Source organism: Stegostoma tigrinum, chromosome 22, assembly GCF_030684315.1.
Source record: "Stegostoma tigrinum isolate sSteTig4 chromosome 22, sSteTig4.hap1, whole genome shotgun sequence".
In the NCBI taxonomy this organism is placed as follows: Eukaryota; Metazoa; Chordata; class Chondrichthyes; order Orectolobiformes; family Stegostomatidae; genus Stegostoma; species Stegostoma tigrinum.
The window spans coordinates 51,049,147-51,075,346 of record NC_081375.1 but is presented as its reverse complement, the minus strand read 5'-3'; the positions used below and the strand labels follow the sequence as shown (position 1 = coordinate 51,075,346).

Here is a 26,200-nt window from a genome sequence, read left to right as displayed (position 1 = left end):
CATAATCGGACAAAAACTTGTGATACTGTACCATAACGAGGAAAAATTAGGACAACTGATCAAAAACTTAGATAAAGAGATTGATTTTGGGATGGTTGTATTGGAGAAGAGGGTAAGCAAGAGAAATGGATCAGCCTAATGTTCTGGATGTGAGGTTGCTCGCTGAGTTGGAAGGTTAGTTTTTCAGACATTTCGTCACCATTCTAGGTAACATCATCAGTGAGCCTCCGATGAAACGCTGGTGTTATGTCTCGCTTTATATTTATCTGTTTAGGTTTGCTTGGGTTGGTGATGTCATTTCCTGCGTTGGTGGTGTCATTTCCTGCTCTTTTTTTCTCAGAGGATGGTAGATGGGCTCCAAATCAATGTGTTTGTTGATGGAGTTCCGGTTGGAATGCTATGCTTCTAGGAATTCTCGTGCGTGTCTCTGTTTGGCTTGTCCTAGGATGGATGTGTTGTCCCAATCAAAGTGGTGTCCTTCCTTATCTGTATGTAAGGATACTAGTGATAGTGGGTCATGTCGTTTTGTGGCTAGTTGATGTTCATGTATCCTGGTGGCTAGCTTTCTGCCAGTTTGTCCAATGTAGTGTTTGTCACAGTTCTTGCAAGGTATTTTGTAGATGACGTTGGTTTTGTTTGTTGTCTGTATAGGGTCTTTTAAGTTCATTAGCTGCTGTTTTAGTGTGTTGGTGGGTTTGTGGGCTACCCTGATGCCAAGAGGTCCGAGTAGTCTGGCAGTCATTTCGGAAATATCTTTGATGTAGGGGAGAGTGGTGATGGTTTCTGGGCCCGTTTTGTCTGTTTGTTTGGGTTTGTTGCTGAGAAACCGGCGAACTCTGTTCATAGGGTACCCATTCTTTTTGAAGACGCTGTATAGGTGATTTTCCTCTGCTCTGCGTAGTTCCTCTGTGCTGCAGTGTGTGGTAGCTCGTTGGAATAATGTTCTACTGCAGCTTCGTTTGTGGGTGTTGGGATGGTTGCTCCTGTAGTTCAGTATTTGGTCCGTATGTGTTGTTTTTCTGTAGACGCTGGTTTGAAGTTCCCCATTGGCTGTTCGCTCTACTGTGACATCTAGGAATGGCAGCTTGTTGTTGTTTTCCTCCTCTTTTGTGAATGTTATGCCAGTAAAGGGTATTATTGATGGTCCTGAAGGTTTCCTCTAATTTGTTTTGTTTAGTGATGACAAAGGTGTCATCCACATAGCGGACCCAAAGTTTGGGTTGGATGATTGGCAGCGCTGTTTGTTCGAGTCTCTGCATTACTGCCTCTGCTAAGAACCCTGATATCGGAGATCCCATGTGTGTACCATTAGTTTGTCTGTAGGATTTGTTATTGAAAGTGAAGTGTGTGGTGAGGCATAGGTCCACTAGCTTGATGATGTTGCCCTTGCTGATGAGGTTGGTGGTGTCTGGTGTATGTGTCTTCTGTTCTTCTATTAGTGTAGTCAGTGTTCTTTGGCCAGGGTGATGTTGATGGATGTGAACAGGGCTGTTACGTTATAGGAGACCATTATTTCATCCTCTTCTATCTTGGTGTCTTTGGTGTTCAGGAATTCTTGGGTGGAGCGTATGGAGTGGCGTGAGTCTTCTACTAGGTGTTTTAGTCTTTGGTGTAGTTCCTTGGCTAATCTGTAGGTTGGTGTCCCAGGTAGTGACAGTATGGATCTGAGGAGGGGCTCCTGGTTTGTGAATTTTTGGTAGTCTGTAGAAGCATGGTGTGTTGGATCCATCTAGTTTCATTTTTTAGAAGCCTCTTGTTTAATTCTCCAGATTTTTGAAGTTTTTTGAGTAAGGCTGTGATTCGTTTCTCTAGTTGTGGGGTCGGGCCTATCGCCACCTGTTGGTAAGTGTCGGTATCTCAATGTAGTCTGTTCGGTTTAAAATGACTGTCAAGCGTCCTTTGTCTGCAGGTAGGATAACCATGTTTTTATCTTTTTTGAGCCCTTTTAGTGCTTTCCTTTCTTGTGTATTGAGTGTGTTTTCATCTTTTTTCCTGTTTAGTGTTGGTGCGACTGTCTGTCTGATGGTTTGCTGGGTTTCTTCTGTGAGTTTGTTGTCTTTCAGTGTTGTTTCTAACGCTGCTAAGAAATCTTTCTTGTCTGCATCCTGGAAGTTGTAATTTAATCCTCTTACTAAGACGGCTTTTTCAGTGTCTGTACATGGTCGGTCAGATAATTTTTCTTTATCCATGCTTCTGTGTTGTTATTTTGTTTGAGTTTGTCTAGTTTTTTTTCTGCAGGTCTAGTTTTTTCGTTTTCTGTGTTTTCCGTTGTCTAATGTCTATGGCTAGTTGTACTGTGTCAGTCCATTCATGGTCTGTCGCGTTAGTGAGTAAAGATTTTTGGCGCGAAATTTCCCGGTTGTATTTATGGAGTCTGTTCTGGGCATCATTGATCATTCTCTAAGCATTCTGCGGCTGTTTTGCTCAGCTATTCTTTTGGCTAGTGGGGTGTTAAGGGGAGGTTTGTATTTGAGACATTTAGGTAGTACCTGTTTTCTTCTGAGGCATTCATGCAGGAAGCACAGCTGTTCACGGGTGGCACTCTGTTGGATGGCATTGGTTTCCCATCTTCGGGCCAGTTTTAGCGTATTGCGCCCTTAGGTGCTAGCGAGTTTTGAGAAGATTTGTACAAAATACCTTGCAAGAACTGTGACAAACACTACATTGGACAAACTGGCAGAAAGCTAACCACCAGGATACATGAACATCAACTAGCCACAAAACGACATGACCCACTATCACGAGTATCCTTACATACAGATGAGGAAGGACACCACTTTGATTGGGACAACACATCCATCCTAGGACAAGCCAAACAGAGACATGCACGAGAATTCCTAGAAGCATGGCATTCCAACCGGAACTCCATCAACAAACACATTGATTTGGAGCCCATCTGCCATCCCCTGAGAAAAAGAACAGGAAATGACATCACCAACTCAGGAAATGACATCACCAACCCAAGGAAACCTAACCAGATAAATAGAAAGCGGGACATAACACCAGCGCTTCGTCGGAGGCTCACTGATGATGTTACCTAGAATGGTGACGAAACGTCTGAAAACGAACCTTCCAGCTCAGCGAGCAAACTCACATCCAGAACCTCAACCTGAGCTACAAATCTTCTCAAAACTCGTCAGCCTAATGTGTCAGGGTTTAGATGGCTTTAATGTATGGCTGTCAGTGGTAGAGCAAAGGAAGTATCACGTGTACAAGAGGCTAGAATTTGAGGAATGTGGTGTTCTTTGGTGTTTGGAGAACTGGAGCAAAGTGCAAAGTTAGTAAAGGGTAGTAAGGTAATGCAGAGTCTGAACATAAACATACAAATTGGAAACAAATTAAGCATTTGGCCCACACTACACCATTGAATAAAGCTCTGGTTGATCAATTCGTGTTTCCAATTCCCATCTAACAAAAATCCATCTACTCAACCTTAAAAATCCAGTGACCCTGCTACCACTGCCTTCTCAGATTGTGAATGCCTAAGTCATGCAATCGATGAGGTATCTTTGGCAGGCTGCTAACTCAGGCTGGAGTCCTCTCCCCCTCCAAGTCAAACGCAAATGATTTACATTCTCAGAAACGTACGTGTTGAGCACTTCAACAAGCTCAGACTTGAGTTCTGTGACAGGCACGGGCATTTCTGGTGCTAATGGTCCATCTTGGTGGGATGGAAAATTACTAAGCTACAAGTGTAGCTTTACATCCCCTATTAGAGTTTCTGACAGCCCTTTATAGACTTTTTAAATAAAACTGACACAAACAGCTCATCTGAATGCTATGCCTTCAAAGGCTCTGCACCGAGGAAAACTTCAAGACCCAATGTGGTAAAATAAGTCTTGATGCTTTTATAGTCACATTTCCACTTGCAACAGTAACTCTAATAATGGAGGTAAAGTTACACTGCTGTTCTTTGTATTCTGTCTAATCATTTGACCTCCAGCTCATCCATGTGTAATTATATGTTAACTTGACATTCTGGGTCCACTCTTTAGAATTTTCCTTTAATTTGGGAATATACTTAATCTGAGTATTTTGAAATGCCCTCTTAAATGTTGTCGTCTGCTTCTCTACTAATCTGTCCCCTAGCATAGTACCCCAGTTCACTTCAGCATGCTCAGCTTTCATGTTGATGATTGCCCTCATTTTAAGGTTAAAATACAAGTCTTAAACCCACTGTTCTCCTTTTCAAACTGAATGTAGTATATGTGAGGGTCAGTTAGCTCAGTTGGCTGGTCAGCTGGTTTTGGATGCAGAGTAATGCTAACAGCACTGGTTTGATTCCTGCACTAGCTGAGGGTTCCATGAAGGACTGTCCTTTTCAACCTCTCCCCTCACCTGAGACTTTTTGAGCCTCAGGTTAAACCACCACTGGTTCCCCCCTCTCTCTAATGAAATAACACCCCAATGGCCTGGTAGGGTTGTGGAAGGAACCACTGTTACCTTAACTCTGAGGACATTTGTGAACCCTGTCATGTGACGGCATTGCAAGTCTAGTAGAACCTGCTCTCTGGTTAGTTCTAGAAAGTTTGAGAGCAGCACAATCTCAAAAGCATCTAATAAACTCATCAGAGATAATGGGAACTGCAGATGCTGGAGATTCCAAGATAATAAAATGTGAGGCTGGATGAACACAGCAGGCCAAGCAGCATCTCAGGAGCACAAAAGCTGACGTTTCGGGCCTAGACCCTTCATCAGAGAGGGGGATGGGGGGAGGGAACTGGAATAAATAGGGAGAGAGGGGGAGGCGGACCGAAGATGGAGAGCAAAGAAGATAGGTGGGGAGGTAGGGAGGGGATAGGTCAGTCCAGGGAAGACGGACAGCTCTCCCTCTCTCTCTCTCGCGCTCTCTCTCTCTCTCTCTCTCTCTCTCTCTCTCTCTCTCTCTCTCTCGCTCTCTCGCGCTCTCGCCCTCTCGCCCTCTCGCCCTCTCGCCCTCTCGCCCTCTCGCCCTCTCGCCCTCTCGCCCTCTCGCCCTCTCTCTCTCTCTCTCTCTCTCTCTCTCTCTCTCTCTCTCTCTCTCTCCCTCTCTCTCTCTCGCGTCTCTCTCTCTCTCTCTCTCTCTCTCTCTCTCGCGCTCTCGCCCTCTCTCTCTCTCTCTCTCTCTCTCTCTCTCTCTCTCTCTCTCTCTCTCTCTCTCTCTCTCTCTCTCTCTCTCTCTCTCCCTCTCTCTCTCTCTCGCGCTCTCCCTCTCTCTCTCTCTCGCGCTCTCCCTCTCTCTCTCCACGGATGCTGTCTGACCCACTGTGATTTCCAGTATTTTGTGTTTCCAGTTCACTTCACCAATGTCAGTCTAGGTTGAAACTTCCAGTATCCTTTGAGAATTGTTCCACTCAGCCTGCACTTTCACAACTAAATTTACCACTGCCAACAAAAGCTTTGTCAATTCTTTGCTCCTCAAATCTTCAAAAGTTCCATCTGTTCCATTCGTTCTTTTGAACAAATGAAACTCTTAACGCGTAACCTGTTTGGTTGTTAACACAAAATCATTCCCCCTGCATTTCCACTGCAGTTACTTCTTTTGACTTGGTATCTCAAATAGCAGCTATCCCTTTGTGGTGAGATCCTCTGAAAAGGTGTTAAGAGTACCACCCTACTTTAGTGGGTTTCTGTTCAAGCTTATGTTTCCATGGCAACCAGCTTACATCGGCACTCCTCCAAACTGAGGTATTTAAAGGCATTCTAGTTATACCCTTCTGTTTCACCTGGAGTTTTAAGCATAACCATCTCATAAGATGCACTGTCCATAACTAGGAAAGTAAGTTGCTTGGAATGTGGTGAGAGTGAATGAAAGAAGTAGCAGATGCAGCTCAAGGATAAGATGAGCTTGGAAAGGTGAGAGATGGAGGAGAAACCAGAAGGGCAAGGTTTGGGGCTTGAATGAGGCACAGTGGATGCTGGGATAGCAGCAGAATAGATCACAATCTTGATGCTGTAGAAGTTTGCAAGTTCCTTGTTTATTTGAAATAGGTTGACAAGGATAGACAAGGACAATTTAAAGGGGGATAGTAATAAAGAGAAGGGGCTTTGGAATACAACTACCGTAAAGTTTTGACAGCTATTTTACTTTGCCTATCCTCCCTCTATTCTTCTACTGTATGACCATCACTTGCATATGTTCTGGGTCACCTCTTCTGTCTCTTCATCTCACACTACAACTGATTCAGAATCCATATGTTCCCCTGTAAACCTCCAGCAATGGCCTTTCCCTACTTAACAGCTGCCATTTTCTCCAGTTTTGAATCTCAGCCTGCACTCACTGGGTTACCAAGGCTTGCTGACTGGACTGCCAATGCTCAGTGCTTCTGTCTTTGTGAAAAACCTTATTGCCATTTGAAACTCACTAAAGCCTCCCTTGCTGCAACATACTGTTTCCCACATCACTTTCAAAAGCTTCAGCACTTCCCTGCTGTCATCTGTGCTGTGCATTGTTAGCCATGGGTGAACAGAACTTGGTGCAAGCTAAGCTATGACTCTTATGCTTGCTCAGAGTCAGAAATCACATGACATCAGGTTATAGTCCAACAGGTTTATTTGAAAAATTTGAATAGACCTGTTGGACTGTAACCTGGTGTTGTGATTTCTGACCTTGTCCACCCCAGTCCAACAGCAGCACTTCCACATTATGCTTGCTCATTAATTCCCAGTATGCCAATGTCTCACACTTAAAACACTCAGCCCTGTTTTCAAATTCCACCGTCGCCTTTCCCCTCCCTAGCTCCGTATCCTCCTCCGGTCCTACTAACCGTCTGAGATCTCTGTGCTCCTCTAATTATAAAACTTGATCATCTTTGCTACTAGTTGCTTAAAGCTTGTTATTAGAAGCCAGTTGCAGTTAGCTGTCTAATTCCTAACGTTTGGAACTCATTACCTAATTCTCAGCCTTTATATCTGTCTCCTTGTCTTTGAGACTCTCCCTAAAAACATTTCCTTTCACCAAACCTGTACGTATCATGTTCACAGTCAAATTTTATTTGGTTATCCTCCTTTGAGATACAGTGGGAAATTTTACTTTGTTGAATGTGCTGTATAAATTCAAGCTGTTGCTGAATGTTTTATTTCACAAAAGAGACTGAACATTGTAAGTTTTATCAATTATTTCAAACTTAAAACCAATGATTTATGTAAGGGTAGAATGTCAAGTTGCATCATGTCTAGAGTCCATGTATAATTGTGAATGTGAATGTTCTTTGCCTTACTGCACTTCAGGACAGATTATATTTCACCCTAGCTGCTGCCTTATAGATGATTCTTTTTGCCGCATAGAATTTGCACACTTACTGCTCAGCAGCAGTCAGGGCAGTGAATATCTGCTGTTTTCTTTGTATTTGTTTCTTTCTGATTGATGCTATTTCTGTTCAAACTCATTTGACTGTAAGTAAAATCTGAGGCCTTTGGACGTAAAATGTGTTACAGAAACTTAACAATTGCATCAGGTGAACATGGCTGAAAATGAGATCTGAATAGCGCAGTTCTGTAAAGGAGTATTTGCTTAATCCTTAACATCACTTTGTGAGCAAGGGTACCGAGGCTTTTATTTTTGAAAAAAAAGGAGTGAATGCCATGTCTGTTTAACACCAAACTGTTTAACACCATTTTACATTATTTATATTCATTCCACCATCAAGCACTACTGGGGATGCCAGACTGGAGCTAACCCAGTGGTTCAGAAGCAGTGATGTCTTATCCAATTGTACAGGGCCTTGGTGAAGCTACACTTGGAGTATTGCATGCTGTTTTGGTCTCCCTATCTAAGAAAGGATATGCTTGCCATAGAAGCAGTGCACCATAGGTTCACGATGGTCAAGGGGGTGGGTGGGAGTGGGGTGGGGTTTGGGGGGCAACACTGTCCAAGGACGAAAGGTTTGTTCAACTACGCCTTTATTCTTAAAGTTTAGAAGGATGAGAGGTGATCTGATCGATATATATAAAATTCTCACAGGTCTGGACAAACTACGTGTAGAGAGAATGTTTCCCTAGTTGGGCAGTCTAGAAGCAGGGGACACGATATCAGAATATTGGGTAGACCATTTAAATCTGAGATGAGGAAATTGTTCTTCACTCTCAAGGATAGTGAACCCATGGAGTTCTCAACCACAGACTGCTGTGGAATCCAAAACATATTCAAGAAAGGGAAAAAAATTCTAGATTTTAAAAACACCAAAAGCTCTGAGAAGAAAGCAGGAATATGGTATTGAGATAGAGGATCAGCTACGGCCATATTGAGCGGTGGATCAGAGAAGGGCTCAGTGGTCTACTCGTGCACCTAGTTTTAATATTTCTAAGTAACTAGACTTAGCTCATTGTTGGTGCCGCAATTTCTCTATTTGCAGTGATGTTCTTTCTTTCTCTGAAGATGCTGAATCATACTGGGTATACTGCCGAAAACACTGACTCCACTCCGGTGTACACCACCAATAAGGCCATACTTTGAAATCCTGGTCATTGACCATCAGTGAGGTCTTCATTAGCAGGGGTCTTGGCATTAAACCACATCACCATCCCTGCCGGGCACCTATGCTACCTTCCCTGACCTTGAGGCAAAATGGTTAAGGTTAAGTCGAACTAATTCTGCACAAGAATCAATTCTTAAAACAAAAACATAAGGGCATATTTCTCAGCATGCGTCACACACTAAGTGACTACTGATGAGTAGCGAAAAGCAGCATCAATTTGCATGCGATAAGATCTTATAACCATAAGTCAGGCAGTTTGCCAATTGATGGTATTGTTGGCTGAAATGGAATACTGGCCTAGATGCTGAGAGAACCCCCTGCATTTGTTCAGTTAGTGGACGTGAACTACCAGTTCAGACAATTAGTCTGTGACTGCCTTAGTTACTACTGATGTATTGGTGAAGGATTAACTTGCTTCATATGCCAAATCTGTCATTTTCCATGGGATAATACTTGTAGGAGATTTCCACTGCGTTAAGTGTTGTCTCCGCACATTAATGCCTTATAATTTGTCCAAATGCAGTGCTCACTTTTCAAAATGTAACAATTTGCAATTCTGTTCCTTTTAACTGAAGTGATAGTAGCAGAAGTTACATGTCTGCCACTGTTTTGCCTTTCCTCAAAAATACGTGGTGGGGATGTTTTAATTTATAAGTGCTAGCCGAGACTGTCATTACGTTTGATGCAGTTAGCAGAGGGGATGAGATTAATTCAGCAGGAGAGTGACAGGATTTGGGTTTTAGACACCTGAAGATTGAAAGGAAGTTTGGTGAGGGGTTCCACAGTTTGAGAGCTTTGAAGGCAGCACTCCGATGTCGAAGAATGTGCAGTAAGTTTCGATTTCAAAATCGGGAAGAGGCAGGTGTATATGGAAGGGCAAGTGCAACAAATGAGGAAGGCCTATGTGAAGGGTAGAAGCAGCAGACAGAATTGCCCATATTTATCAGAAAACAGAAGAGTGAAAGAGACAGATGAACACAGCAGGCCAAGCAGCATCTTAGGAGCACAAAAGCTGACGTGTCGGGCCTAGATCCTTCCTGAAACGTCAGCTTTTGTGCTGCTAAGATGCTGCTTGGCCTGCTGTGTTCATCCAGCTCCACACTTTGTTATCTTGGATTCTCCAGCATCTGCAGTTCCCATTAACTCTATTCAGTGAAAGAGACAGGTCTTCAATGGAGAAAGATGCAGTCGTAGAGTCGTACAACACGGATCAGACCCTTTAGTCCAACTCATCCTAAGCCGATGAGTTTCCTAAACTGAGCTAGTCCCATTTTCCTGCATTTGGTCCACATCCCTCTCAACCTTCCTGATTCATGTACCTGTCCAAATGTCTTTTATAGAGTCTGATTTTGGAGGATAAGCTGAAAGAGCGTATTACTTACTAAATGGTAAAATCTAATTCTCTGGGGAATACCAACTCTCTCTATATTGGATAGATCTCATGTATCTCTCTGTTATGGCGGACTGAAACAGTGGTGAATTGATTGTCTCTGTCTCTGGTTTTCACAAAGTAATATATTGCTTTTACCCTAACAGTTAACTTCAATTTTCTATTCCGTTTCTGGGCTTTGAACAAGAGTGGAGAGAAAGGAGCCCAGGCGCTTCAGATGGCTTTACACACTCTGAAAATGATGGCCCTTGGAGGAATACATGATCACATTGGGCAGGTAGGAGAGCCCATTGTGGTGTGAAGACAACTTTCTGAAAGAGGTTGTGGAAGAGAATAATTGTGGGTTTAAGGCAGTAGTGACTTGGTTTGGCTGAGTAATAGCCATATGTTTGCTTTGAAAGGCAGACTTGCATTTGTACTTGTACAGCGGCAAAGTGTCATCAACAATTGTATAAATTGGCACTTGCACAGCAAAGACCTCACTGACATTCAGTTTGAGTTTAAACAGGACCACTTGTTGCTGATCTTGTTGCAAAACGTGGACAGAAGTGCTGAACTCAAGACAGTAGGCAAGAATGACAGCTGTTGACATCAGAGGCGTTAGGGAACTCCAGGAAAGCTGTTCAGTGAAAATCGGAAGGCGGGTATTTTGACTGGTTGGAGTCATAACTAGCACGAGGGAACATGGTTGTCATTATTGGGGATCAGTCTCCTCAGCTCTTGCGCAGTTCTGTAGGGTTTTTCAGGGTAGTGATCACAGGTCCTACCATCTTCAGTGCTTCATCAATAACCTTCCATCAATCGTAAGGTCAGAAGTGGGATTACACTGATAATTGCAGTATGTTCTTTACTGTTCGAGACTTCACTGACACTGAAGTAATCGATGTCCGCATTCAGCAGAACTTGGGCGATATTCGGGCTTGGGATGTTAAATAATATTCATGCTCCTGAAATGGCAGGCAGATACCATCTGTGATGAGAGAGAATCTAAAAATTGCTCCTTGACGCCAGTGATGTTACTATTGCTGAATCTGCATCGTGGGGGTTATCATTGGGCAGAAATTGAACTGGACGAGCCACATATAGCATTGGTATTCTGCGGTGAGTAACTGCCTTTTGTCTCCCTAAAGCCTGTTCACCACCATGAGACAGAAGTCAGGAATGTGATGGAATACCCTCTACTTGGATGGTTGCAGCTCCAACAACTCTCAAGAAATTTATACCAGCACACCATCTACCAATGTGCATATGCAGTCCATCTACCTCTGCAACGCAGTGACAACAATGTGTAGTATATACAGGATGGTCTTCAACAATTTGCTAAGGCTTCTAAGACAGCACCTTCTAAACCTGCACCTCTGCCACCTATAAAGACAGTGGAAGCAGATATTTGAGACCACCAGCAAATGCAAGTTCCCTTTGTGCCACACATCACCCTGACTTGGAAATATATCATTGTTTTGTCATTGTTGCCAGAAGCCAATCCCCCAGCAGCCCTGTGGATACACCTGAACCAGAAGAATTGCAGTAGTTCAAGGAGGCAGCTCCAACCAATGTCCATGTCCCACTTTTAAAAAAAATTAAAAACACCTTTTATCAAGATTCCCGGAGCACCTTATCTGAATAACTTAGATGGAGTGACTGTCTGTCTGTTGACCAGGGTTCTAGGAGAGAGGCTTTTAAGTTCTTTTACAGTATTTGCTGTTTGCCCGAGGAACCAAAGCAGGTGAATGCTTGGTCACAATGTATCAACCAAAGACATTCCTTCAATGTTTCACTTCCATCATGCAACTGTCTTCCTGGGTCCTGAGCTGAAATTTTAGTGAGAGTTCTACCACCTGAGTCAAGCTAATGCAACATTATTTACATTTATTCTCATTCTGTCATCTACCACGCATTTCAGAATTGGACCACTAAAATATGGTGCGCATCTTGTAGTCCTGACTTTGCAACTAGTTAGAAGGATTGGTAGAGATTGACTGAGAAACTTCAATTACAAAAACCTTTATAATAGCACCTATCGGGTTGTAAAATGTTCTGAGCTACTTCATAGGAATAGTGAGATAAAGTTTGATGCCAAGCTATATCCATGGAGTATTAGCAGAGATTACCAAAAATTTGGACATAGACTGATTTTAAAGAAGTGCCTTGCATGGAGAGGTTTGTGGAGTGAACTTCAGAGTTTGGGGCCTAGTCAGCTCAGGGCATGGCCATCAATGCTGGACTGAGTAAAATCAGGAATGCATATGAGACTATGTACTATGGAAAGATCATGGATGTCTCAAATGCTTGTAAGATGAGAATTTTAACAGAGTCTGGGAGCCAATGTATATCTGTAAGCACTGGACTGTTGGTTGAATGGGATGTGTCTGGTCTGGTCAGCAAAGTTGTGAATGAACTCAGTTCATGTAGGCTGTAATATAGGAGATTGGTGAGGAGAACATTGGAATAGTAAGATCCAGAGGTAACTGGCCATTAGGTTATTTGCTGAATAAGACGGCGTCTAACTCTCTTGTAGCTATGTTCATACCCTCTATTATTGTTGTATTTAGTTCTGACAAAGACTTTACTTCCATTTAACCAGGTCCACTACTGCATCTGTCAGAAAGATCTTAAACTTTACCTTTTGGCTTATTTTTGTTCCACTTATAGAAACCGCTTCCTTGTAGCATTTAATCCTGAAACTATGCAATATCAGCTCCCACATTTTTCAGTGAATAAGACCTATACAATTTTCATCAGACGAGTTCAGGCAGGGTCAGAGTTGAGTGATGTTATGTAGGTGGTGGCAAGATTTGTGGTCGGAAGCTCATCTCCAATACAAACATTGATGCTGTTTGGTCTCAGTTCCAAGGAGAGGGTTGGCTATGGATTAGAGTGTGTGGTGGAAAACAAAGATAGTGCCTGGATGTAAAACATGTTGCGTGACATTTCAGGGACAGTTGGTGAATTAAACCTTCGATGGTACCAGTGCCTTTGTGGAAAATTGAAATCCCAGTGAATTCACTCCTTACTCAAATTGAATAATACACAAGTTCTAAATTAACTAGAAGTTAATGACAGTTGCAAGAGCAATTATGGAGCAGGCAAGATTTAATTCCTCTGAGAACACCATAGGTCCAACTTTATTTTGGGGCTCAGACTCTATCTTTGTTTTCACCACAGTCGTTGTCTGGCCGATGCCCTCAATGGATAAAACCCATTTTCCCTTTTGATATCAGTTTTGCTCTTTATTCTTTCCTGCGATATGGGTGTTATTAGCAAAGACAGAATTCTGTAAGAAGCATGGGTGAGCTAGATGGGGCTTTTACATCATGGTCACCATCATTTCGTATTTATGAATTGAATTTAAATTCTGCTAGCTGCTGTGGTGGTATTAGAACATGTGCCCTGGGCATTTGCTTGGGTCACTGTGAGACTAATCTAGTGACATTACCACTGCATCACCATCTGGCTACACCTTAAAGAAATGTTCTCAATGTCAAACTCTTATTTTCCTACTTGTATATTTTCTTTTTGTACACACCGTCCCAACACCTGGCCACCATGGGAAATATTGCCATGTTTAGCGCTCCAATAAACCAATAACTGATCAGACAAAACCTGACTGTAGTGTTGCTACTATATCCTCTGATGCCACAAATTCCATTCTGACAGAAAAGCTGTCTCCTGTCATTATCTAGTTCCAGCACTGCCTCCATTGGAAAGTCTCTATGCATTTGGCCTTGGTTTGTTTGTAGTGCACTCTGTGTAGTGAGTTTTTGCAGGAGCCTCCTCATTATAGTGTGTCACCCTGACGCTAGGCAGTTGTGGCTCTCGAGGGTCACGTTGGCTGTAGGGTGCATATGACCTACTTGCTAAAACTTAACAATTGCAGAAAAGAGCTTGTGTATTTAATTATTGATAACACTTGAATATTACAGGGTGTTTGGTTGGCAGTGCTCCTGTAACATAATGAGACCCATTTGTTGCCAACTTGGCCCCATGGGCTGGAGTTGCAGCACGGTCTGTCTGTTGTCATAAAATTGCTTTCTCGTCTTTTATGGACTTGCTGACCCATTGGCTCCCTATCCACCTTTGCCTCCATTTCAAACTTATCATCTTGCGTTCGAACCCCTTTGTGGTCCCAGTTCCTTATATTTATGAACTTCAAAGCATAATCCTGTCAGATATCTGCACTCATATATCTCCACCTTTTGTGGCCGTGCTCATGTTGCATCAGCTCCTGAGGTCTCGATCAGCTTCTTTCTATTTAATACACTTGTTAAAATTTCAGCACATCTATTGGTCATCCATTCTTACGGTCATATAGGAATCAAGGGCTACGGGGAAAGTGCGGGTAAGTGGAGCTGAAATGCCCATCAGCTATGATTGAATGGCGGAGTGGACTTGATGGACCAAATGGCCTTACTTCCACTCCTATGTCTTATTCTTCTGTGGCATGGTGTCACATTTTCTTTGGTTATACTCATTAAATACCTTGGCACATCTTCCGATTTTAATGGTGCCCTACAAAGGCCAGTTTACGGGAAGTGGTGGAATACTGATAATGTCACAGAGCTGCTAATTCAGACATGCCGATTAATGAATTGTGAGACGTGTTCAAATCCCACAAACAGTGAAATGCAAATTCAATAGGGGCGGCACGGTGGCTCACTGGTTAGTACTGCAGCCTCACAGCGCCAGGGACCCGGGTTCGATTCCAGCCTCGGGCGACTGTGTGGAGTTTGCACATTTTCCCTGTGTCTGCGTGGGTTTCCTCCGGGTGCTCCGGTTTCCTCCCACAGTCCAAAAGACGTGCAGGTTAGGTGGATTGGCCATGCTAAATTGCCCATAGTGTTCAGGGGTGTGTGGGTTATAGGGGGATAGGTCTGGGTGGGATGCTTCAAGGGGCAGTGTGGTTTTGTTGGGCCGAAGGGCCTCTTTCCACACTGTAGGGAATCTAACCTAATCTAATCAATAAATGTTGATCAAAAATAACTGTTGTGATTGTTTTGTTTTACAACAATCTAGTTTACTAATATCCTTCAGGGAAGGCAACTCATCTTACTTTCCTAGTCTGTCCAACAAGTGAATCTGCAAAGTCCTCCTTCTAATATTTAGGGGTTTGTGCCAAAATTAGGAGAGCTGTCCCACAGCAACAACCTAACATTGTCTGTAAGGTATGATTCTATGAGTATGACTATGTCTTAGACACAACTAACACTATGGCAGGAGGTGAGGGGCACAGTGGCATGCGATCAGGAGGAGTTCCGTGGGAGTCCGAAACCTAGCCTCCATACCAGATGACATCAGGTCAGATATGAGCAAGAAAACCTCCTGCTACTTAACACTTTTATTGTCAAACTGTTCCAGTAAACTTACATCACTTTTATCTAACTTACAAAGTGGAAAATTGTCCACTGTCCTAGGATCAGCCACCTTGAACTGCTTCATCAATGGTCTTCCCTCCTTCATAAGGTCAGAAGTGGGGATGTTTGCCAATGATTGCACAACTTTCAGCACCATTCAAAACTCCTCAAATACTGAAGCTTTCCATGTCCAAATGAGGCAACATCTGGAGAATATCCAGGTTTGGACCGTCAAAGTGACAAATAACATTTTCATGACACGAGTGCCAGGCAGTGACCAGTTCCAACAAGACAGAATCCAGCTATCACTCTTTAGCATTTAATAGCATTACTATCACCTGAATCTCCAACTGTAAACATCCTGACAGTTGTCATTGCCCAGAAAGTACTGGACCAGCCATACAAATGCAATGACTACAAGAGCAGGTCAAGATTCCTGCAGTGAGTAACTCATCTCCTGATACCCCAAAGCCTTTCCAATGCCTACAAGGCATAAGTCAGGACTGTGATAGAATACTCCCACTCTTGGCTGTATGACTACATTTCCAACAACACTCAAGTTTGCAGATGACACAAAGATAGGTAGAGGGACAGGAAGTGGAGAGGCTGCAGAAGGCCTTGGACAGGCTGAGAGGGTGGACAAAGAAGTGGTAGATGGAATATAATGTGAGTAAAGTGTGAGGTTATATATTTTGGTAGGAAGAGTAGAAGTGTAGACTTTTTTAAACTGGGAAAGGCTTCAGAAATTTGAAGCATTAGGAGTCCTAGTTCAGGATTCACTTAATATTGAAGTAAGTTATGTTGGCGGTTAGCAAGGCAAATGCAATTTAGCATTCATTTCAAGATAGTTAGAATACAAGAGCAGAGATAGAACTGTTGAGGCTGTAAAAGGCTCTGGTCAGGCCACATTTGGAATTTTTTTTTTCTTTACTCATTCATGTGATGAGGGCGTCGCTGGCTCGGCAGCATTTATTGCCCATCCCTAATTGCACAGAGGGCAGGTGAGAATCAGTCATATTGCTGTGGGTCTGGAGTCACATGTAGGTCAGACCAAGTAAGGATAAAAGATTCCTTCCCTAAAGGACATTAGTGAACCAGATGGGTTTTTCTGACAGTGGGTTCATAGTCATCATTTAGATTCTTAATTCCAGCCATTTTACTGAATTCAGATTCCACCATCTGCCATGGCAGGATTTGCACCCAGATCCCCAGAACTTTATCTTTGTCTCTGGATTAATAGCCCAGCGGTAATACCAATAGGCTGTTGTCTTCCCATTTGTGAGTGGTTTTGGGCCTTAATCTAAAAATGTGCTGGTACTGGAGGGGACCCAGAGGAAGCTCACAAGAATGATTCTGGCGATGAAGGGCTGTTATGTAAAGAATGGTGAAAACTCTGGCTCAGTAATCCGGGGGCATGGTGGGGCGGGGAGATTGTTATTGAAACTTCCAGAAAACTGAGAAACCTGGATAGAGTGGACATGGAGAAGATATTTCCGCTGGTCGGAGAAATTTCGGACCACAGAGCACAACTTCAGAGTGAAAGGCTGAGGGGACCTTTAATGAGAAGATGGTGAATCTGTGGAACTCATTGCTGCAGAGGGCTGTGGAGGCCAAGTCATTGAGTACCTTTAAAGCAGATACAGATAGACGTAGATTAGTAAGGGGACGAAAGGTTACAGAGAGAAGGCAGGAAAATGGAGAAATAAATCATCCATCATGCAGGTGGAGCAGGCTTGATGTCTCAGATGGCTTAACTCTGCTCCTTGAACTTCTGGTCTTGTTATCTAAAAGGGTTGACACCATCCAGGACAAAGCAGCCAACTTGTTTGGCATCACACCCACAAACACCACTCCCTCCACCGCTAATGCTGAGTCGTAGCAGTGTGTACAATCCACAAGATGCACTTCAGCAATTCACCAAGGTTCCTTAGATATCACCTATGACCACTTCCAGCTAGAAGGGGAAGGGCTGCAGATACCTGGATCAAAAGTGAAAATTCCGACTGGTGGATCAGTTGAATATAGTTTTATTTGTCAGTTAATGTTTGGCATCATGACTGTTCATGATAAGCTGAAAGTGAGCCTTTTGATTTTCTTTGCTCAGGTTTGTATCTGACAGACTGCATTCCTTGGAAACTCTGTGTTTCTGCTGGATTTAGGCCACCTATACCCAGTCTTGAGAGCATGTTATCCCATGATAGTTGTGGAGTTCAGTACAACTCTCTGATAATAAAGACACACTTAATTATATCATGTCTTTAATGACCCCAGGGCAGCCCAGAGAGCTTCACAGTCAGTGAAGTACTTTTGAAATTAGGGTTTCACAATGATTTGTCCATTTCAGGAAGTCACAGGTGTTGACATTGTCCCATACAGTGTATTCTTGTTTGAATGGTAATGTTGCTCTGCTCTGCACTAGGGTTTCCATCGCTACTCCACAGACAGGAGGTGGCACGTTCCTCATTTTGAGAAGATGCTGTATGACCAGGGGCAGCTGGCTGTGTCCTATATAGAAGCGTATCAGGTAAGTGAAAGAGAACTCTTTCCATTCTCTCTATTTTGCTCTCTTTGGTGAAATTTATTGTCATTAACATGAGCATCATTAATTAAGGGGACTAGAACATGTCTTCATTTTGGCAGTAAGTCCTGTCAAATACCCAAAGTGGTATACCGTGGTGATAGATACAGTGTAAAACACTCTCTACACTGTCCGCTTCAAACACTTTTAGGACAGGGAGAGCATTGGGTTAGATTCAGATTAAATCTCCCTTCATGGTGTGGGGTGAATTTACTGAAGTACTGTGAACCTACCACTGTCAGGAATCCTCAGTCTGGATTTATATGTGACTTTAAAATGAAATGGGAATCCCTTAACTCCAAACATCATCTTCCCAGACCCTAAACTCTTGAATTCCATTTTCAACCTCTTTGCTTCTTGACTTCTCGTCATGTGTTTAATTTTCTGCTTAACATCTACACCTTTGACTGAACTTCTAGTCGTGTCTAATGTCGCCGCTTCGTTTGGCTTGGTGTCAGTTTTGATTGATTATACCCCTGTGAGGCAAGCTGGACCAGCTTCTTTAATTAGGAACTGTTATATAAATGCAAGTTGTCATCTAAATGTGTCCTGATAAGAATTTACAAATCTCACTCATCCCAAATGTAAGGAAGTTCTCATTCGTCCTGGACAAATATCTGCGAATTTCAGAGATTAAATATCTCAGAATAGTTTTTGTTCTTGCCTTAAAAAATGCTTACTTTTATTGTTCCTTTTAAAATTAATGTAATGCAATTGTATTTTTAATAATGTGGGAGGCTATATTTTTTGGCTCAAATATTTAGAAGACAGCCTTTGGAGCAGTGTATGTTGGAGTTGCACATTGGGACACAGTCGAATTTCAGACATAGCTGACTGCAAAAATTGAATTTTCTGATGTACAATTTCCACATGCCTGAAATGCTCCAAAAAGAGTCCCTTAGTGTGGGACAGTTCTGAAGTTGCTGACTCACTTAATGTTAGTGGTTACACAGGATATGTTAAAGGATTGAAAACCTTCTCTACCACAGATAGCTGTCAAATTTAACTCTCAACTCTTCACTAATGCTGCTCCCCTCTCCCTAGACTTGACCTAAGCTTCCCTCTGATGTCTTGACTCTACTTGACTCAACCTGACTTGGCCATGAGTTTTACAAGACACTCATTCACTTACTAGACTCCCTCCCTCGCTCCCTCCTTCCTGCGGTCCCACCCAGACCCATTCCCCCTATAACCCACACACCCCTGAACACTACGGGCAATTTAGCATGGCCAGTCCACCTAGCCTGCACATCTTTGGACTGTGGGAGGAAACCGGAGCACCTGGAGGAAACTCATGCATACACGGTGAGAATGTGCAAACTCCGCACAGACAGTCGCCCGAGGCTGGAATCGAACCTGGGTCCCTGGTGCTGTGAGGCTGGAGTGCTAACCACTGAGTCACTGTGCCACCCCCGACTTACTCTGATAGATACCTTCAGGACAGTCTAGACTAGGAAGTTCGGCTGGAAAAGTCTTATTGATAAGTGGGTAATTTTTTAAGAGGATTACTGTTGTTGAATCTGTTTTGGCAGTAATTGGTATCTGGGCCAATCAATTTGTTAGAAATTTGTGATGCTGCACATTTCTTCATTAGTCACCAGGGGGAGCTAGTGACATATGAATCCCAATAACGTGACTGGACTGGGCAAACTCTGGAGAGTGAGAAACTGCTGCAACATTTGGTTCTTGCTGGTTTAATTTTTGGTTCTCAGCTGCATACTTTTTTAACAAAAGAAGATTTTGTTTTAAATATTTCTCCAACCTTGTTTCTAAAAGGTTTCAACTGACATCTCGGACTACACAGTTGGTGAATTGCATTGATAAGACAGTCAAGGTTTTGAATTTGTCACGTTTGGAATGGCATCAAGATGCTGAATATTCTGCAGACTGTAACCCTGTTCTCCTCCTTCCGTACTCCCAGTCAGAAACCTAAGCTATCTTGCCTGCTGTAAATATTGGCCAGGGCCTTGTCTTGCTTCCATTGTTCAGAGGAGGCCTGCCCCATAAATTCAGAAATTCATACCCCCCCCCCCCCCCGCCCTTTCCAAGAAATGGACTGTTTAACAGTGCTGGAAATCTCCATTTTAGTGCAAAAAAATCCCTCCACTAATCTCTTGTACATTCCACTCCTAATTGTCTGTTTGTGTACGTGGCTACCATCATCCCCTCTTAACTGTGTGCGTGCGCGCAGTGAACCTTTTAATGATGTACAAAAACGGAAGTTGCTGGAAAAGCTCAGCAGGTCTGGCAGCATGTGTGAAGAAAAAATATCTGAGTTAACGTTTCGGGTCCTGTGACCCTTCTTCAGTCATGTCCCTCATTGGACCCAATATGTTAACTCAGATTTTTTTTCTTCACACATGCTGCCAGGCCTGCAGAACTTTTCCAGCAACGTCTGTTTTTGGCTCTGATTTACAGCATCTGCAGTTCTTTTGATTTTATTTCTTTTAATGATGTAGTCTGATTTTATTGCCCCTGATACCATCAATGCAGGTTCACCTTCTGATTCTGCCTGGGTGGGGCTCCCTTCCTCCAGCTCAGTCTGTACAGGATTCCTCCCCATGCCCCGCATTCCACCCCCATGCAGCCCTCCTGTCTGACTTTTACCAGTGAGCATTTTGTAGAAATGAATTGGATTTTGGTGATGTGTCACTGTACTTTACCCTGAGAGAGCCAGCTCCACTAATTGAAACCCATATCACTGCCCAAAATAACTGCAAGTGGATGCTGTGATCACATTTGTGCGATTGCAGGAAAGAAGTGATCATTACTGTGACATTTCTGTAGTTCTGGACAGTGGAAACTCCCTCAGTCATTTCAACTCCGAATGTGATTTTATGACAAACAAAAGCTGGTGATGTAGCTCGTTCAGAGGCCATGCAGGAAACTGTTTCTGTTAAACGATGACTGCAGTGACGCATGAGTGACCACATTTTTCTCACCTTTAGGGAATGATATAGCAAACCTGTCCAAATAGGTATCTGAAATGATCAATCAGATGAAATATCACAATTTGACATGAACTGTAAATCAGTGTTTCCCAGATTTAATTTCATTATGCACCTTTCATTGACATTAGGTGAAATTTAATTCCCTTCTCGAAGTGGGCTGGATGTGAGTGGGGGCAGACATCATGGAATGTGAAGAGAAGGCAGGAGATGCAATTCCCATTTCCTTCCTGATTTCCCTGGGTTTCAGTCAGTGCCTTCGAGCACAGTCTTCCACCTTAGGCCCTTGTGTAGCTTCGTAATGACCAGTCAGCCCAGCTCATGTCCCTGTGTTCAGGATCTCCTTCATCTTCACTGTTTCGGGGGCCTGCTGAGGTCAGTCTTTCAACATAAAGATGCACAAGTCACAAATGTCAGGGAGAGTTTCATGGTAAACCTCTGCTGGATTGCTTTAATTGACAGACATGGGATATGGGAGAAAGATCCATCTGTTACAATGAGAGGTGACATGAATTGATTTGGTAGGGGATCAGGGTACACAGTGGAGGCACAGTAAAAGCTGAAATATAAACCATACAGACGAAGAACCAGATCAGTCTAGAAGACAGTACAAATATAGACAAGTTAAGGCACAAGGGAGCATGGCAGGGAATCTTGTGAATAAGATAGATGAGTTGAAAATATTGATTGACGATGGGAATGTGATATTATTGCTATTACGGAGATGTGGTTAAGCTGGAACATGACTGACCTTTTGCTATTCCAGATATAGAATCTTTTGGCAAGATCGGGGAAGGGTTGGTGGCATAATTGAGGAGGTGGTGCCACGATATTGGTCATGGAGTCACTGCTGTAAGGAGGGATGATATCTTAGAAGGTTTCTCAAATAAGGCCATATGGGTTGAAATTAAAAACAAAAAAATGTAATTACTTTCCTGGGGGTATACGACAGACCCTCTAAACCGTCAGCAAATCTCAGAAGTGTAGAGAGAACAGGGTAATAATAGTAGAGAATTTCAACTTCTCCAAAATTAATTAGGATAGACAAAGTGTGAATGGCTTAGAGGGGTGGAATTTTTAAATGGGAGACTTTTTAAGCCAGTATGCCAAAAGTCCTACAAACTGGGTATTTGCTCACTTTAAGAAATGAAACTGACAAGTGATAAGTATGGCAGTGGGGGAGCATCTTGGTGATAGTAAACCATAATTCAGTAAAAGTTAAGGTAGTTCAGGATAAGGATAAAGTTGGGTCGGAAATAAAGGATCTGAACTCTGGGAAGGTGGATTTTCACAATATAAGACAGGACCTGAACAAAGTAGAATGGGAGCAGCTATTTGCAGGAAAATCTCCGTCAGACAGTGGGAAACATTCGGAAGGATAATTGCAAGAGTGCAGGGCCAACATTTTCCTGGAAAAGTTAGGGATGGGACCAAAACGTTTAGCGAACCATGGATGCCAAGGGATGTACAGGATAGTGGACAAGGAGTGACAAAGGAAGCTTATGATCGACACCAAAGGCTGAAAACAGCAGGATGGTCTTGAGAATAGAAAGTGTAGAGGATTCGATATAAAGAAATTAGGAGGTGAAGAAGGCTCTTGAGGATATGTTGGCAGTTAACAGTTGGAAAAATCCAAAAGCATTTTATAACTGTATTCAGGGCAAGAGAATAGCCAGGGAGAGAGTCAGGCCTATTAGAAACCAAAAGTGGCAATGTGTGGGGAGCCGGATGATGTAGCTGAGATTTTAAGTGATTATTTTGCATCTGTATTTATGTAGAGGAGGCTGATATATGTATAAAATATCAGGGAGGGGAACTGTGATATACATGAGCAACTTTGTATTGAGAGAGAGCACATATTAATGGTTTTAGCAGGTATGAAAGTGGATAAGTAGCCAGGACGAGGCGAGATGTGGGAGTCAAGGGAGGAGGTTGCTGGGCCTATGACATTAATTTTCAAATCCAGTCTAGCCACTGGAGGGTGCCAGAGGACTGGAGTGAAATAACTCCATGACAGCTGACATCCAGTCACCAAGTCACACATTATTCACACGTACATAGTGCATCACACTGACCGAGCTAGCTCAGACTGGATCGAGAGTGCACGGAACCCTTGACGCTCCATTTATATTTGTCAGTGAGGATTCCCTGATTAGACCAGATTTAACTGCCCAATCAGGCAACTGTTATTTTATGAGATCCACCTGGTTGACCTTGTTCAATCACTACATTGAGGGCAGCTAATATTGTACCATTATTCAAGAAGGATGGTGGAGATAAACTAGGAAACTACAGGTCAGTGAGTCTAACATCAGTGGTAGGGAAGCTATTGGAAAACATTCTGAGGGACAGATTTAGGGGAAACTTGGGGAGGCGTTTAGAGAGGCAAGATTAATCAAGGATTGTCAGCATGGCTTTGTGAAGTGGGAGATCATGTCTAACAAGTTGGAATTTTTCAAGGAGGTGACGAGGTATATAATTGAGGGTAGTGCACTTGATATAGTTTAAATGGACTTCAGTAAGGCCTTTAATAAGATTTCAGATGGCAGGCTGGTTAAGAAGCTAACAGCCCATTGGATCCAGGGCAATTTGGCAAATTGGACCCAGTATTGGCATTGTGGTAAGAAGCAGCGGTGACAGTCAAAGATTCTGCCTTAAACCTGCGTCCAGTGCAAGGGTCCCTTGCAGTTTGCTGTGTACATGAATGATCCGAATGTGAATGTAGGAGATATGGGGAGTAAATTTACCAATGTTATGCAAGTTGGTGGTGTAGTAAGCAACAAGGTGGAACATTTTAGACTACATGGAGGAGGAGAGGGGACCTAATTGAGGTATACAAGATAATGAGAGGCATAGATAGAGTCGATAGCCAGAGACTATTTCCCAGGGCAGAATGGCTAGCACGAGGGGTCATAGTTTTAAGCTGGTTGGAGGAAAGTATAGAGGCGATGTCAGAGGCGGGTTCTTTACACAGAGTTGTGAGAGCATGGAATGCGTTGCCAGCAGCAGTTGTGGAAGCAAGGTCATTGGGGTCATTTAAGAGACTGCTGCACATGCATATGGTCACAGAAATTTGAGGGTGCATACATGAGGATCAATGGTCGGCACAACATTGTGGGCTGAAGGGCCTGTTCTGTGCTGTACTGTTCTATGTTCTATGTTCTATGTTCTACAAGACACTGTGGTCAGATGGGCTGAAACATTAGATAATTGAACTTGGGCAGTTATATCAGGTGGGTAAGAAGGCAAATGACCATATACTTACATTTATTAGTCACTGTTATAAGGAGACACTGGATGGGCTGAGACATTTTTCACTGGGAATGTAGTTGGTTGAGGGGTGACCTTATTAGAATCAGGTTTACAGGAGTACGATGAAGAATGTACAATGTTGCCACAGACTGCGCCATCTCACATGTAAGATGAAAAGTGTGGGGTGATTCATTTTGGAAGGACAAATTCGAAAGCAGAATACAGAGTTAATGGAAAGATTCTTGGCAGTGTGGAGGAGCAGAGGGATCTTGGGGTTCATGTCCACAGCTCCCTGAAAGCTGCCGTCCAGGTGGATAGAGTTGTTAAGAAGGCGCATGGTGTGTTAGCATTCATTAATAGAGGGATTGAGTTCAAGAGCCATGAAGTTATGCTCCAGCTATACAAAAGCTTGGTTCGGCAACATCTGGAGTATTGTGCCCAGTTCTGGTCACCTCTACAGGAAAGATGTAGAAGCATTGGAGGTGCAGAGGATGTTGCGTGGAATGGAGGGAAGGTCGTAACACGGAAAGGTTGAGAGAGCTAGGGCTTTTCTCTTTAGAACGATGAAGGATGAGAGGTGACTTAATAGAGGTGTACAAAATGATCAGTAGACAGCCAGAGACTTTTTCCTTGGGTGGAGGTAGCTTTTATGAGGGGACATAGTTTTTAAAGTGAAAGAAGGTAGATATTGGGGAGACATCAGAGGTAGGTTCTTTATTCAGAGAGTGATAGGGGTGTGGAATGCATTGCCAGAGAGGGGAGTGGAGTCGCCTAATTAGGGGCATTTAAGCGGTTATTAGACAGGCATATGGATGATAGTATAAGGTTGCGGTGGAGGTTAGATAGACCTTAGGTTTTGGGTAAAAGTTCGGCACAACATCGTGGGCCGAAGAGCCTGTACTGTTCTACATTCTATGTTCTATGTTCTAGGTACAAACCTCCTAATTACATATCTTAGGTACTAAAATGTATTAGGTGTCAAAATAGAGAAAGAAAAAAATAGAGGTTTATGAAATCTTGAGGGATATTGGTAAGGTGAATGGCATGTGCCTTTTCCCGAGGTGGTGAATTTCAAGACTCGGGGGCATATTTTTAAGGTGAGAGGAGAAAGATTTTAAAAAGACATGAAAGGCAACTTTCTTTTTTAATGCACGGTGTTGTTCACGTGTGGAATGAACTGCTAGAGGAAGGTGTGGATGCGAGTACAGTTACAATGTTTAAAAGACATTTGGATAAGTACGTGAGTAAGAAATGTTTGGACGGATATAGGCCAAGTACAGGCAGGTAGAACTAGTTTAGTTTGCGATTATGGTTGGCATGGTCTGTTTGGACCAAAGGATCTGTTTCTGTGCTGTCTGACTGTATGACTCTTTAGTTCTATGAGAAGAGTGGGGAGGTTATGATGGAGCTGAATGTAATGCTAGCTAGAGTACTGTGTGCAGTTTTAGTCGCCGCACCAGAGGAAAGATATGATTGCACTACAGAGTTACTAAGATTCTGGATTTTGGTAAGCTAACTTCAATGCAATGGCATAGATACTGTGCACAGTGAATTGGGTAAGTCTCTTGATGATAAGTGAAACAGCAGATGAGCAGTGGGAGGTGTTCAAAAAGAATTCATGGAAAAGAACCAGTTTACATCTCCAAGGTGCAAGAGCATAACTAATTTTATTCATCACTGAGAGGTAGTAGTTATGGCAAGCATCTATTGCTCATTCTTAAGTGTCTTTGAACTGAGTTGCTTGCTAAGGCCATTTCAAAGGGTAATTAAGAATCAACCACTTTGGTTAGGTCTGGAATCACATGTAGGCCAGACCAGGTACGGATGGCAGGTTCCTTCTCCTTGAGGAACATTAATGAATAGGTTATTGATTGCAGTCTGGTAATTTCATAATAAATAGGTGGTCTCAGTAATGATTATTCCTCTGGAGCATTAGTCTGGGACTTCTGGGTCACTGGTCCAGTAACATTCAGCCTGCTTTCTCCTAATTATCAAAATAAATACCCGTCATGACTAAAGTACTAAAAGACAACTTAAAACTAAAGGTGAAATCTTGTAAGCTTGCAAAAATAATGACAGACATTTTGGGAAATGGGAAAAATACTAAGAACAGCAAAAGATGACAAAGGAAACTTGTGTGGGGTATAAAAATCCACAGAACGTTTTACAATGATATTAGAGGGTGGCCAGTTGTGTTGTGAGTACCTTGTCAGCCAGTAATGATG

The 26,200-nt window shown here is 42.9% G+C and overlaps 1 protein-coding gene across 5 annotated transcripts in view; it reads left to right on the top strand.

Moving 5' to 3' along the window:
* spata20 (spermatogenesis associated 20) overlaps positions 1–26,200 on the top strand; it is a 342,917-nt gene that overhangs the window by 25,943 nt on the left and 290,774 nt on the right. For all 5 annotated transcript variants that reach the window (XM_048555512.2, XM_048555515.2, XM_048555516.2 and 2 more), the window contains exons 7-8: positions 9,993–10,123; positions 17,617–17,721. In XM_048555512.2, the coding sequence (XP_048411469.2) occupies positions 9,993–10,123; positions 17,617–17,721 (236 nt within the window). The remainder of the gene's footprint in view (positions 1–9,992; positions 10,124–17,616; positions 17,722–26,200) is intronic.